General features: G+C 36.7%; 1 protein-coding gene and 1 pseudogene across 6 annotated transcripts; both read right to left on the bottom strand.

Annotated features, from left to right (window-relative positions):
• Positions 1–2,390: 2,390 nt before the first annotated feature.
• Positions 2,391–16,037, bottom strand: LOC6636791 (autophagy-related protein 101). 6 transcript variants are annotated; one of them, XM_015168254.3, is made up of 7 exons: positions 15,683–16,037; positions 9,561–9,571; positions 9,155–9,253; positions 8,977–9,089; positions 5,012–5,148; positions 3,753–3,851; positions 2,391–3,687 (listed from the first exon to the last, which is right to left on the bottom strand). In XM_015168254.3, exon 7 carries the CDS (start codon positions 3,173–3,175, stop codon positions 2,519–2,521), a length of 657 nt encoding a protein of 218 aa, XP_015023740.1. In that variant the 5' UTR covers positions 3,176–3,687; positions 3,753–3,851; positions 5,012–5,148; positions 8,977–9,089; positions 9,155–9,253; positions 9,561–9,571; positions 15,683–16,037; the 3' UTR covers positions 2,391–2,518. The 6 variants fall into 6 exon arrangements, with proteins under 6 accessions (XP_015023740.1, XP_070067111.1, XP_015023741.1 ...); XM_070211010.1 differs by lacking the exon at positions 9,561–9,571 and adding an exon at positions 10,411–10,598; XM_015168255.3 differs by lacking the exon at positions 9,561–9,571.
• On the bottom strand, positions 5,157–8,970 carry LOC26531465 (autophagy-related protein 101 pseudogene; annotated as a pseudogene).

Consider the following 16,037-nt stretch of genomic DNA (forward strand, 5'->3'; position numbering starts at 1 on the left):
AATTACTGATGCTAAATCTGACATAATAAATCACACCATTGGATTTGGAGACAATTTTAAAGAAACACACCGAAAACACCTGTGCACGAGCACTACTAGCTAGTGGTACGGCCTCCTGCCGCACGCAGCCAAGCCAGCTTAAACCTATTGTGCACGTAGATGACGGAATCATAATTATCAACGAGAGCACAGCAAGGATCAGTACAGACGATGGCCCAAATATCACTACAAACGGAACACACTTCGTCACCTTTCCTTTCTCCGCAATCATCAATGGCATAAAATATGTGAACCAGCGTAAGATATTAAATAAGTCGTCAGGCATAGCGGGGTCACCGCTACTTAACATCATAAGTCACGACCCAGTGTTGAGCATACGTCAACTCCATAGGTTGAACAATGACAACCTGCGTGTCATCCAAGACGTCAAAAACGAGTTGGCGTCCACCTACATTTAATAGGTGGATTATTGGCGGTGTTGCTCTAAGTTCATCCTAAGCGGCCTTGCCACCACATGGCAAATTGTAAAGAGAAGACAAGCTTCGCGGGAAGTACAACGGGTCATCAACAGCTATAAATTAACCGGGAGCAGTCATAAACTTGAGGGGGAGTAGTTAACACATAAGGATAGCACATGAATAACTTTGTATAAGAAACTCGCACAACACTTATTTTTACCGAATTGCTCCAAACATATTCCGCTGACGCATGAGTTGAGCGGCCTGACCGCAATGGTCAGCAGTGGTAACCTGTCAAGCAGTGGTAAAGTCAATTGTATATTGCAGTTTTTGGTTGTGTATTCGACGTTTAAGAATAAACTCACATTACTCCGGCACGCTGCCGAAAGTAACAGTTGTTGTATATTGCGATTACATTACCGAGCCACAAGGCAAGTAATCAGAAAAGGGGGCGAAGTGGGTCTCCAGTCTCCAACATAATCATCATAAGAATACGTATCCGTATACCGGAAGTAACGTCACAACCGCTGGACCGAGTGACGAACGTCGACATCGTTGGAGCGGCAGACATTTCACTTACATACGTACCAAGGTAACGTAGGCCCGTTTTCCAACGCTGCGCTTACACTTCGGGCACTCGTTGAGTGAGCACCCAAATATATGTTTTTTTTCTCTCTATCTCTGTATATCTCTATCTATCTACATCTCTATTAACAAGATATAAATTGTTGATTGCCGAGAACCTGTAATTAATTATTGGTCACTATCACTCTACCTAAATCAGGAAGATTTAAAATCCGTCTTGCTTGATCAGTCCATAGAAGCCTCCGTCACTAGCATTATAGAAGTGGCTACTATTAAGGTTTTGCAATCCGACCATGTGGTTCACTTTATAATCAATTACCGTAACATCAGGTTTTCTTGCAAGAGAATCAACATCTTTCCACTAACGCACTACAGCAGAATGCTGTAGCTACCTAACAACATCGTGGCTGAGTGCGAATCTGAGGTATTCGAGGTTACAAACTACAGGCCAGCGACTTCTATTACCTTCGACTCATAAATGGTACCAAGTACGTAATCAGGGACAACATACAAAGTCGAGTCCTGGAAATAGTGACGTCCCCCCTATTAAATATAACCGGCTACGACGAACGTCTGAGTCTACCATTCTTACAAAATCTCAACATCGAGAATCTGATGCTTACAAGGGGCGCAAGCCTAAGCATCAATGACGTCCGTAACGATATGGGTACTTTGCCTAGCGCTAATAATCGGTTATATTGTCGGCGCAGGATCAGCGAACTGGTGGCATAGATTGGCATACCCGAGAACGGGTATGTCTCCAATGGGGAAGCAGTTAACTACTGACCCCATCCAGTCAGCATTGCGGGGGTCAGCGACAGCAGCGCACTTATGGTAACCTGATGCCTTGCACGAGACGCAAGCCCAGCGGTATCACTACCGACGATAACAGTGCTTCCGGCAACTTTCAGCTAGTGCCTTTTCTTAAAAACACTTTTGTATTTAGTTCTTAAGTGGTATTAATATTGGCCGGTGGTGCCCAATAAATATCTAAAACCGAGTCCCTTATCTTCTGATTGTTGCGCCCGTTAGCCAACCTACACTAAGGAGAAATCGGTTGTTAGATCCCTTCATTATCTGTTGCGCTGTGGCATCAACACAATTTATACACATTTTTGCTAGTTACAACGATTGGCTACACCAATCCATATAGCTTAAAAAGCACTGTGGGGAATATTAGCTCGTAAATGACTGTAAACATTTAATGGTTTTTTAGTGAGAGATTATATTACATTTTAGACATATTACATGTCCGTTTACAAAAAGATTTTAAGAAGAAAAAAAAGCCTTTTGATTCATAGTGCTTTTCCTGAAAAAGCTATACACAAAATACTAACAAGATCAGGATTAGGTTAGTTAGCAGGTTATATAATTATTGCCACATAAATTATTGTCGGTTAAGCTAACGCAGTTAAGCTTAAAACGTTGAACGCACAGACCAAGACATACGATTCTTTGCTAACATAATCAGCCAATCACATTGCTAGCGTTTCTTTGATGATTTTTTTCATGGCATTTCCCATTGAAGGTGCCGTTGATCCGGAAGTTGAATAATCGAATTTGAACAAATATGGCTGTACATCGGGAAACGAAGTGTCGAAGATCAGATCAAGCTCGCTTTGACTTGGAGTCTTAGGCACATAATCGTGTCGGTTCATTAATTCTGTAATGTATATAACCTTTTCGGTAAGCAGGTCCGACACATTTTCGCGGCAGAGCTGGCGCTCATCCTCGTTTTCGTGCTTAATTAAATCCAGGTGTACTGTCCACACTTCCCATGGTATAGACTCCTGTGTAAACAGCCAACGATTTTTCTTTTTCTGAAAAAATTCCAAGCTGATTTGTCCGGATCCGCAGCTTTCATTTGAACGCAACTTTTCGCTAAACAAATTGATGGCACGCTTCACCCTGCGCGTTAGGCTATCTGATGTGCAGCAAACATATGTGAAATCAATAAAGTCGCAATCAACATCTGAATACCCCACGGTGCCAATCGAGTATTGAGCATCTCCCGTATACATATATTTGCCCAAACAGCGGTGAAAAAGAACTGTGTGAAATATGCCGGCCACTGCCTCATCCACCTGGCGACCTTCCATAGTAAGATCAAATATCTGTGAGCGTGCGTTCATTCTAGAAGTCGACGCTTTGATTAAATAATCGAGTACAAGCTAGTTTTTCGTTGGGGCTGAGCTTGCTCAAAAATGTTTACTGTTTGGTGATTTGTGCTATGCCACGACGAAGCCGAGTTTCGTTATATCTCTTTTGCACCTGCACTCGCTATTACATATATGATTATAAATATACTCTAAACCTAAGCTCTAATAGACATCGTAAAGATATAGATTTAACAACGTTTCCATTCCCTCTGTTAAACTAACAATTTTGTTAAACTTACATTTAGACTAAATGTAGCATTGCTTGTTTTCGTTCAATATAGTTATTTAAACTCTTCAATATTTGGGATTTGTTTGTTACCATTCTTCAGCTAATGGTATATCAATCTGTGGTTTAAATTTATAAGATCGTACCTATATATTCGTACATGCCTCAAAATTGGTCAACTGTATGTGAAATGTTTGCGTTAACAGAATGTTCTCCCGCTTGACATCTCGATAGAATATACCAACGTTGTGCAGGAAGTCTAGATGAAAAGCAAATCGATAAGTCCATTATCTGTTTGCATAAAGAAAACCTATGTAAACTCACCTATAGCAAGCGAAATTTTGCCAACTTACAACTGCAACAAGTCATGAGAGAAGTGATCAACTTTGACAGACGATTCGCCATTTAGTAGGTAATCGGGTACTAAAAAAAATTTAAAAACAAATGTTGTATGTTAGTATATGATATAATGATAATAGGTAGCACGATTAATTAGTACATCCATATACCAATAAACGTATACCGTATACCAATTGGTCTCTCAGTTTTATAACTATCGTCTCGAAATATTGAAAATATCGGTTCAGACCACGTATATACCTTAGCTCTCATAGTAAAGATTGGTCGAAAATAAAGTTCCTTTAGAAATACTTTTTTGTTTGTTAAGATAACTTGACAAACTTGGCATTCATTAGTTTTACTTTTCTTCGTATATATATGCAAAGCCTTACCATCAGAGGACCCGCGAAGAGGAGGTTCTTGTATAAACCACTTTTTGTTTATCAAGATAGCTTGACTAAACTTTGGATTTACTAGTTTCACTATGCTGCTAATATATAAGCAAAATCTTTTCAAGATCGGACTACAATAGTATATAGCTTTATATTAAGAATCGCTTTAGAAATTAGTTTTTGCATGTCCAAATATTCCGCTTTCTAAGATATTTTCACCAAACTCAGAATTTACGAGCTTAACTATAATTTTATATCTGGTAAATCTTCAGACAGGGATATTAAGACTTCGGTGTGCCGAAGTTACTTCCAAATTAATAATCATTGAGTTCATCAGTTCGTGTTTGGAAAAATTTTCACATTTCGGTGCTGCATTAATTTAAAAGCAGACGTGATATTATTCTTTTTTCCTAGCATAAATTTTATAATATGGGCACGAAATGTGTAATTGAGAAATGTCATGCCATAGAAGGATAAATCAGCATCAACAGTCAAGTTTATAGAGCAATGTCCGTTTGTTTATTTTTTCAACAAAGAAAATCATACACACGTGACTTGTATGCTTGTATGAACGCATTGCAGATTAAAAGAGCTTAAGTTGATGCTAATGAGGATGCAATAATAATTTAGGAGAATATTAGAACAGCCTCTTTTTAAATGCAACAGCTTCGGTGTATTCAGAAGGGCGCGAAGTAAATCCACAAAAAGTTCTGACCCAAGATAATGTTGATTTCAAGTATATTTTATTTTATATATATATATACGAATATGAAGATGATCTTACTAGAAATCGATTTGCATAACTATTAAGGGATGATAGATTATAGAGAATAATGAATGTGAACTCCGTACCTTATTTTTTCTTCTTTTTCAATTACGAGCGTGTCTAGGGTTATTGCTGCAACAATGAATTACTTGCTGATGAATCATTAAAGTCGCATCTAACATGGCATTTTGTAACGTCGTGAACGTTGTAAAGATGTAAGAGCCTGTTAAAAAAAAAAAAAACAAAAAGACGGCAAGAATAAATAAAAACTGCAGCTAGTTTTTTAAGATAGTTGGTTAGGATTCTATAGATTTATATTAGGTTCTCGGTATCACGCCCCTAATTCCGTATTGACGGTCGGCAAGAGACTTCTACTATTTGATAAGACTTAGCCCTTTTTAATCCTCACTAATTCAGCATTTCAGTCAGTCACTCCTATTGATGCTTTGGAAAAAAGTTATTTACCATCAACACATTATTCGATTGTGTGTGCAACGAGAATACTCGAAATCTCAAGATATATTATCAGAACAGAATACGAACCAAGTGGTTTTAATATCATAGAACTAATCGTGACTTGGCTTAAATTGAATTTCTATGATGAAAAATTTGTTGACATGAAAACCTTTCGTCTTTTGTAACGACAAAGACGCAACGTACAGAGGTCGAGGGCGGGAAGTTTTATAGCAGCCAGGCCATTTGGCCTTAATAATATGCAACAGAAAAACAGCTCCGGGATACGCAAGAGGAAGATACCCTATAACAACTGCTGAACAGTAATCGACCATGACGTTTGCCAGCCCCTCAATAGCAAAGCGCGCTACGTGATAGGCATCCCAAATATACACACATAGGGCAACCTGGGCATCGCTAGGGATACTAAGACGCTTGACAAGGACGACGATAGCCGAAAGTTCAAAACACTACGCTAACTAATTAATTGGAAGTAAAAACGTCCTCTAATGCAGCAATAGCAAAGAAGTAGCACAAATTACTATCTACTTGTAAAATCGTAAAATCGAGAATACTCGGTGGCACTTTGAAATACGCTAATTAAATTGGTGAAGTCGACCGTTATCAAGCCAACAAAGTGTCAATGGGAAAACTCTAAGTGCTGTACCGTCCTGCCCGGAGCACCATAAATAGTGAAAACTCTTTTCCCGGATCAGCTCGAGCAATATCATCTCTTAACTGCGGACATTCCGATGGTGCCTCTAATCGACTCAGTAAAGATTTTTGCCGCGAATGATATAACAACAAGAAGCAACGAAGAAAACCTGCAAGTGGAGACAATACCCACTCAAATAATATTGTCGGTACCTTGAACCGTCTTCAACCATCATTATATTAGGCTCGCGCTACAAACTCATTTTCCTTATCAGTAATAAAAGTAAACTGATTTAAAGCTATGCGGTAATAGCGGCGCAGATGCGATAACTATGAAATGGAAGCTACTTCATATATATACTATTCTAAAAGCTACATGTCAAGTTAGGTGACTCTAGCTCTTATAACATAGGAGATTTACTCAAAAATCAGGATTTCGACATCAATCTATATCGATTCCTTGAAAATGGCGCGGGTTAGCGAATATTAAAAACAAACTCGTTCTGCGCGGGCACCAGGACCTATGTTTAACATTTTAAGTCTCTAGTTCTCATAGGTTCTCACATCCGTACGTTCATAAATACGGCCAGACAGACGGGCATAATTATATTGACTCGGCTATTGATGCTGATCAAGAATATATATACTTTATGGGTTCGGAGATGTATCCTTCTTCGCTACACAAATCACGACAAAATTATAATACCCTCTGCAAGGGTATAATGAGCGTAGATTGATTTTACTTTTGTTTTTGGGCAGTGTTTGCTCGAGACACATACGTTTAGATCTGTGAACTATGTGTGTATATCTACACATGCATGTCTATATCAGAGCTAGAAAACTAACAATGTATTTCTTTGCCAGCGAAAGCCAGAACAGCGAATAACGACACACTGAAATATGGTGTTGTGTATATATGTATATTAACACACATACAAAAATAAGTGTTTGCACGCCCCTCATAGAGCCGAAGCTCAGAGTACAATATATTTTTGACTTTTTCGCATTTTCCACTATGAGAGCGCAATGATACTGATTTCGTTTTCGAAACATCAAGCTGAATAGAAGCATTTTATTGTATGGCGTTACTCATCTTAGTGTTTACATTGTCTTTGCTATTACTCGGCTTTTATTAGTTTTACTATACTCCTCATATATAGGCCTTAATCTTATTAAAATCGGTACACTATACCATATAGCTCTCAGCTAGTGCCTATGCTTAAGAACACTTTTATATTTAAAACCTAGCCTCTTATCTTCTTGTTGCGCTCGTTAGCCAAAACCTACACTAATGAGAAATCGGTCGTTGAATCCCTTCAATATATGCTGCGCTGCTCGGCCAACACCAGAACCGCGTGGAATCAACACAATTTATACACATTTCTGCTGGTTCCTACGCCCCTTATTGGCGTAGCCATATAAATTAAAAACAATATTTGATGTCAGTTAACACAAGTATTCGCGGTTTCATATCCCTAGCTCTTATAGTATCGAAAAAAATTCGTTCTACAGACAGATGCACGTACATTGCACAAAATTAATAACACTGTAAGGAATATTAGCTCGCAAATGACTGTGAATATTTAATTGTTGTTTAGTGAGAGATTATATTACATTTTAGACATATTACATGTCTGTTAACCAGAATATTTTTAAGAAAAAAAAAATGCCTTTTGATTCATGGTGCTCTTCCTGAAAAAGCCATTCACAAAATACTAACAAGTTCAAGATTAGGTTAGTTAGTAAGTTTTATAATAACTGCCACATAAATTATTGTCGGTTAAGCTAACGCAGTTAAGCTTAAAACGTTGAACGCACAGACCAAGACGTACGTTTCTTTGCTAACACAATCAGCCAACCATATTGCTAGCGTTTCTTTGATGATTTTTTTTCATGATATTTCCCATTGAAGGTGCCGTTGACCCGGAAGTTGAGTAATCGAATTTGAAAAAATTTGAACAAATTCGATTACTCAACTTGTAATCGAAGTAATCGAATTTGAAAAAATTTGATTACTCAACTTGAAAAGAAGTATCAAAAATCAGTTTAATCTCGGAGAGCTTAGACACATAATCGTGTCGGTCTATTAACTCTGTCATGTATATAACTTTTTCGGTAAACAGGTCCGACACATTTTCGCGACAGAGCTGGCGCTCATCCTCGCTTTAGTGCTTAATTAAAGCCAGGTGTACTGACCACACGTGCTATGGTATAGACTCCTGTGTAAACAGCCAACGATTTTTCTTTTTCTGATTTTTCCGGATCCGCAGCTTTCATTTGCACGCAACTTTTCGCTAAACAAATTGATGGCACACTTCACCCTGCGCGTTAAGCTATCAGATGTGCAGCAAACATATGTGAAATCAATAAAGTCGCAATCAACATCTGAATACCACACGGTGCCAATCGAGTATTGTGCATCTCCCGTATACATATATTTGCCCAAACAGCGGTGAAAATGAACTGTGTGAAATATGCCGGCCACTGCCTCATCCACCTGGCGACCTTCCATAGTAAGATCAAATATCTGTGAGCGTGCGTTCATTCTAGAAGTCGACGCTTTGATTAAATAATCGAGTACAAGCTAGTTTCTCGTTGGGGCTGAGATTGCTCAAAAATGTTTACTGTTTGGTGATTTGTGCTATGCCACGACGAAGACGACTTCCGTTATATCTCTTTTGCACCTGCACTCGCTATTACATATATGATTATAAATATACTCTAAACCTAAGCTCTAATAGACATCGTAAAGATATAGATTTAACAACGTTTCCATTCCCTCTGTTAAACTAACAATTTTGTTAAACTTACATTTAGACTAAATGTAGCATTGCTTGTTTTCGTTCAATATAGTTATTTAAACTCTTCAATATTTGGGATTTGTTTGTTACCATTCTTCAGCTAATGGTATATTAATCTGTGGTTTAAATTTATAAGATCGTACCTATATATTCGTACATGCCTCGAAATCGGTCAACTGTATGTGAAATGTTTGCGTTAACAGAATGTTCTCCCGCTTGATATCACGATAGAATATGCCAACGTTGTGCAGGAAGTCTAGATGAAAAGCAAATCGATAAGTCCATTATCTGTTTGCATAAAGAAAACCTATGTAAACTCACCTATAGCAAGCGAAATTTTGCCAACTTACAACTGCAACAAGTCATGAGAGAAGTGATCAACTTTGACAGACGATTCGCCATTGAGTAGGTAATCGGGTACTAAAAAAATTTAAAAACAAATGTTGTATGTTAGTATATGATATAATGATAATAGGTAGCACGATTAATTAGTACATCCATATACCAATAAACGTATACCGTATACCAATTGGTCTCTCAGTTTTATAACTATCGTCTCGAAATATTGAAAATATCGGTTCAGACCACGTATATACCTTAGCTCTCACAGTAAAGATTGGTCGAAAAGAAAGTTCCTTTAGAAATACTTTTTTGTTTGTTAAGATAACTTGACAAACTTGGCATTCATTAGTTTTACTTTTCTCCGTATATATATTCAAAACCTTACCATCAGAGGACCTGCAAAAAGAAGGTTCTTGTATTAACCACTTTATGTTTATCAAGATAGCTTGACTAAACTTTGGATTTACTAGTTTCACTATGCTGCTAATATATAAGCAAAATCTTTTCAAGATCGGACTACAATAGTATATAGCTCTATATTAAGAATCGCTTTAGAAATAAGTTTTTGCATGTCAAAATATTCCGCTTTCTAAGATATTTTCACCAAACTTAGAATTTACGAGCTTAACTATTATTTTATATTTGCTAAATCTTCAGACAGGGATAATCAGACTTCGGTGTGCCGAATATGTGCGTACCTTTTCGCTGATTATGAGGTTTGTGACTCATAACTTTAACTATTCCTTCTAATCTGTTACTTCCAAATTAATAATCATTTAGTTCATCAGTTCGTGCTTGGAAAAATTTTCACATTTCGGTGCTGCATTAATTTAAAAGCAGTCGTGATATTATTCTTTTTTCCTAGCATAAATTTTATAATATGGGCACGAAATGTGTAATTGAGAAATGTCATGCCATAGGAGGATAAATCAGCATCAACAGTCAAGTTTATATAGCAATGTCCGTTTGTTTATTTTTTCAACAAAGAAAATCATACACACGTGACTTGTATGCTTGTATGAACGCATTGCAGATTAAAAGAGCTTAAGTTGATGCTAATGAGGATGCAATAATAATTAAGGAGAATATTAGAACAGCCTCTTTTTAAATGCAACAGCTTCGGTGTATTCAGAAGGGCGCGAAGTAAATCCACAAAAAGTTCTGACCCAAGATAATGTTGATTTCAAGTATATTTTATTTTATATATATATATACGAATATGAAGATGATCTTACTAGAAATCGATTTGCTTAAGGTACCCCGTACCTTATTTTTTCGTCTTTTTCAATTACGAGCGTGTCTAGGGTTATTGCTGCAACAATGAATTACTTGCTGCTGAATCTTTAAAGTCGCATCTAAGTTATGATTCAGTTTTCGGAAATGGCATTTTGTAACGTCGTGAACGTTGTAAAGATGTAAGAGCCTGTTAAAAAAAAAAAAACAAAAACAAAAAGACGGCAAGAATAAATAAAAACTGCAGCTGGTTTTTTAAGATAGTTGGTTAGGATTCTATAGATTTATATTAGGTTCTCGGTATCACGCCCCTAATTCCGTATTGACGGTCGGCAAGAGACTTTTCGACTATTTAATAAGACTTTGCCCTTTTTAATCCTCACTAATTCAGCATCTCAGTCAGTCATTTTTATTGATGCTTTGGAAAAAAGTTATTTACCATCAACACATTATTCGATTGTGTGTGCAACGAGAATACTCGAAATCTCAAGATATATTATCAGAACATCTCTGGAATACGAACCAAGTGGTCTTTATAGAAATAATCGTGACTTGGCTTATATTGAATTTCTATGATGATAAATTTGTTGACATGAAAACCTTTCGTCTTTTGTAACGACAAAGACACAACGTACAGAGATCAAGAGCGGGAAGTGTTATAGCAGCTGCAACAGAAAAACAGCTCCTTTGTTACCCTATAAGAACTGCTGAACAGTATGCGCGTTCATAATCGACCGTGACGTATACCAGCCCCTCAATATCAAAACGATAGGTATCCCAAATATACATACATAGGGCAACCTGGCCATTGTAATCTTTTTTTAGTGGACATTTAACTAAATCGCTTGGGATACTGAGATACTTGACAAAGACGACGATTGCCGAAAACTCAAAACACTACAGTAACTAATTAAAATTGGAAATAAAAAGGTCCTCTAATGCAGCAATAGCAAAGAAGTAGCACAAATTACTATCTATTTATAGAATCGTAAAATCGAGAATACTTGCAAAAGGTGGCACTTTGAAATACGCTAATTAAATTGGTGAAGTCGACCGTTATCAAGCCAACAAAGTAATGGGCAAACTCGAAGTGCTGTGCCGTCCTGCCCGGAGCACCATAAACAGTGGAAACTCTTTTCCCGGATCAGCCCGAGCAATATCATCTCTCAACTGGGGACATTCCGATGGTGCCTATAATCGACTCAGTTAAGATTTTTGCCGCGAATGATATAAAACGAAGCGACGAAGAAAAACTGTAAGTGGAGACAATACTCAAATAATATTGTCGGTACCTTGAACCGTCTTCAACCATCATTATATTAGGCTCGCGCTACAAACTCATTTTCCTTATCAGTAATAAAAGTAAATTGATTTATAGCTATGTGGTGGTAGCGTCGACGATGCGATAGCTATGAAATGGAAGCTACTTCATATATATACTATTCTAATAGCTACATGTCAAGTTTGATTTTGATATCAATCTATATCGATTCCTTGAAAATGGCGCGTGTTATCGAATATTGAAAACAAACTCGTTCTACTCGGGAACTTGGACCTATGTTCAACATTTTAAGTCTCTAGTTCTCATAGGTTCTCACACGGATGTGACGTTGTGACGTTCATAAATACAGCCAGACAGACGGACATCGACTAGATCGACTCAGGTATTGATGCTGATCAAGAATATATATACTTTATGGGACCGGATATGCTTCCTTCTGCCTGTTACATTCATTTGCAAAAAAAAACATTATACCCTTTTACCCATTTTAAATGGGTTTAGGGTATAAAAAGAATGCCAATGGGATCACCGGCCTCCTCAGTAATCACAGACATAAAAATGGAAAAACTGTTGGACAATACTAATAAATAATAAATATAACCAAGACAAACCAGAAGTACATTCTGAGAGAACTGAACGCTTTTCACAAACACATAAAATTTATAACAGAACTAAAAAAATACGCGAAATTGCCATTTTTTTTAATATAAACCAGACTTGACAATTCACTTGAAATAAAGCGGTATAAGAAACTCATAGCTTCTGGATAATCAGCATGCATCACGAACTCAGACTGCTATAACGAAAATGAAATAAAAGTATCACAAAAAATCTACGAATACACTACAAATATTCTTAAACAATACAAAGGCAATAAATTCGAATGCAGGACCAAGGTAACGACCAAAAACAATAATTGCAATAGAGTGTACATCGGCATCGACAACAAAATCAAAAGTATTAACAATGATAGCTCACAACAAATCTGACTTAAAATTAAATTGATTATATAAGACTATTGAACGATCAAATAGTTTTAACCTTTAGTTCAAAGATCGTAAAATGCACATAAACTGATGTTAACCTAAACTTAAGCAATCCCACATTAAGTTATCTGCCAGCTCAGGTTGCAGTCTGATTCGCGGACGGTGGCGAACAAAGCAAGAACTCTGTAGCCATGGTGTTGAAGCTGCTCAGTATTCACATAAATAGCAACCTAGCATGTAAGACAAATATTCCTCATGCCGAACTCATAGATGAAGGATAAACTGAGCTGATGCCTGATACTGTTGACTTGAGACATGACGGATACCACAGTTTATAAAGTTTGACATTAAATTCTATAATTTATTCAATTCGTTCATAAATTAACGTAATTACAAATTATCTGTAATTGCACAGTTGCCTTTTCTTTGATTTGTCGACTTTGTTATGCTGTCGGCGTTTTATAACCTGAACCCACTGAAACTGGATAAAAATGAAGATAAAAATAATGATTTTATGCAAAAATATAAAAATTATCGGCTGGAGGACTACGATAACAGGCTAGATATGGGATAAGTACTATAAGAATTATGAAATGTTGGGTCTGCAAAGGTGTTAAATCTTCGGCGTGCCGAAGATAACCTTTCTTCTCGGTTTTTTTATCTGATTATATTTATTTAATAAGGTGCCCTCTGTGATAACATAAATTTAAAACATATTTATCAATATTATTTAGGGTAATGTATTGATCAAATAACGAATGCATTTCATGAATAAAGCAAAAGTACTATGCGTCGAACATTAGTCTAAAACTTTTTCGATCAATATACTTCGAAAACGAAGTGACGCAAAGTTCGTGTGGCTTTTAGAGAGCGATAAGCCATGTTGGCATGTCGTGTGAAGTGGGAAAAGCCAGATGAGAAGGCAGGCTACAATTTTGCGTCGCATTCAAATCTATGGTCGTTACTCATCTTAGTGTTTATATTGTCTTTGGTAATAATTTATCCCAAATCATCAAAAACTTTCAGCGTTTGCTTCCAATCGATACAAATCTATAACGAAATTCCGACTTTAAGAGTTAGAATCACAAAATTTTACATGTAGCTTCTCGCATATTAAATTTCATTTTTTGGATATCACCTAAACCGGTAAATCGAAAACTCAAATTGGAAAGACGCAACAATTATATACCGTACTTTTTGCTGGCTTTTTTGCGAATATAACTATTAATATTCCGTGGAACAAGCAAATTTTTGCAGAACAATATTTTAAGACTGTTCAAGAAAGAAAATATTCGTATATGCAGTACCATTTGATTTACTTAATGTGCCTAAGTAATGGGGAGGGGGCGGGTAGCGGCGATAACTATAAAATGATCTGCTTATACTTCAAATCAAATTTATTGACTCTAGCTCTTAAAATATAAGAGATTTGCTTAAAAACAGAATTTCAATATTAATTTATACCGATTGTTTTTAAACGAGAATGTTAATAATTATCAAATTCAAACTCAGTCTGCGCGGCCACTAGGAGATATAATTTTAAATCTTTAGCTCTATAGGTTCTGCGATAGACGGTCATGACTAGGTAGACTCGACTATTGATGCTAGTTAAATACATATATATACACTTAATGGGCTTGAAAATGCTTCCTTCTGCCTGTCACATTTTAATAACCTGAATCCACTGAAAATGGGTGATAAGAGTATAAAGGAAGCATCTCCAATCATATATGGTATATATATTCTTGATCAGCATTAATAACCGATTCGATATAGCCACGTCCGTTATTCTGTTCGTCCGCCCGCCCGTATGTATGAACGCAAGAATCTCAGAACTTATAGAGCTAGAGACTTGAAATAGCCACCAAACTGGACAAGTCGATTTAGGAATAGTATATATATATCAATTATCTTTAATATTATAGCTATCAGCACCTCCTACCTCATAGCTAGAAATAACGTAAAGACACCAATTTATGCTGCCCATCAATATAATTCTCAATTTTAATGCAATTGTCAATTTTTTGTTGAGGTAAGGCGGCAGCAAATAACGCGGTCAGTTGGGCGTTCGAGCCCTGACAAAGATAACTTTCATATTTAATTTATCTTTTTTGCTACTAAAGCTGCGTATGGTATTGCAAAAAGTATTCAGGGTATCCCTAGCCGGGAGCTCCCGACTGGAACCTCTTCCTTGGTTTTTTTGTTTTGTGTATGTTAAGGTGGAAATTCATATGTCCCAAAAACTTTAAAACTTGCATCAGATAGGCAGGCAATTAAACAGTCAACAAGCGCATAGATGTTTGTGTACACATACAAACTTGTGTAAAAGTATTTGCGAGACCGGTCAAAAGAGTCTTCATACACACATGCCAGCGCTAAGGGACCCTTACCAACACCAATCATGAAACATTTCTGCACCGTTTTGTTTCTTTTCTTGTCCATGTTAAAATTTGCGTTGCGTCCTGTAGTTTTGTTTGAGCAAGGTAATTCTGTATTGGGCATTTAAACTGCTGAGATATACATTTTTAAATAAGCTGACGTTCCTCAATGCTTAAATATTTTTCTGACATTATGGACTATATGTATAGTTAATACCGTTACCCTTTCTGCATTTCTGGGCACAGACTTCATTAGAGCCAATATCGTGCATTTTTGTTGCAGTTAATAAGGGTAAAAATAAAACTTCCCTTTCGCGAGTAAGTTTTTTTTTGTTACCAAAAAATATATTAGTCGCTGTACGAAGACATTGATACACTAAAGCACACTAACTCAGATCCTATCCAATTGTTATATAGATTGTTCTACGACGTTGTGTGTATTTACTAAGGAAATATGTATTTGTATTAAAAAAAAACAAAGATAACATAGATGTATTGTGATGTGCATTTATAATTAAAGTTACATCTATAAGTATAGATATTGGCATTGGTATGTACACACCTACTCCTACATACATACATACGCATATCAATGGTGCGAATTTGAATGTTTGCTGCCTTAACTAACCTTTCACCACTGTATTGCTGTTGAATTCGATGACCTTTGAAAATTTTATTTTTAGATATTGGTTATGCGTTGGTTATAAACACTTTCTGCAAGGCTTGCGTGGTGCTACTTTTCCAGCCAATGGAAGTCACACGCGTATGTTTTGGATGAACTGCCACCACCTTTAAAATGAGTGATTCTGTTCCTCCTGATTCGATCACTTAATTAAATAATGCGGATACCACTGCTGCAGCTTCCGTTCTTATGCTTTCCTGTGGGTTAGGTATATGGCAACGTTGGTACTTATCATTCTTCAGATTCACGTATTTTTATTTCCAATCCTTTAACGATAGATTTATTTCATTTTGTGTGGTCA

The sequence above is a fragment of the Drosophila virilis genome, unplaced genomic scaffold (assembly GCF_030788295.1).
Source record: "Drosophila virilis strain 15010-1051.87 unplaced genomic scaffold, Dvir_AGI_RSII-ME tig00001750, whole genome shotgun sequence".
NCBI lineage: Eukaryota > Metazoa > Arthropoda > Insecta > Diptera > Drosophilidae > Drosophila > Drosophila virilis.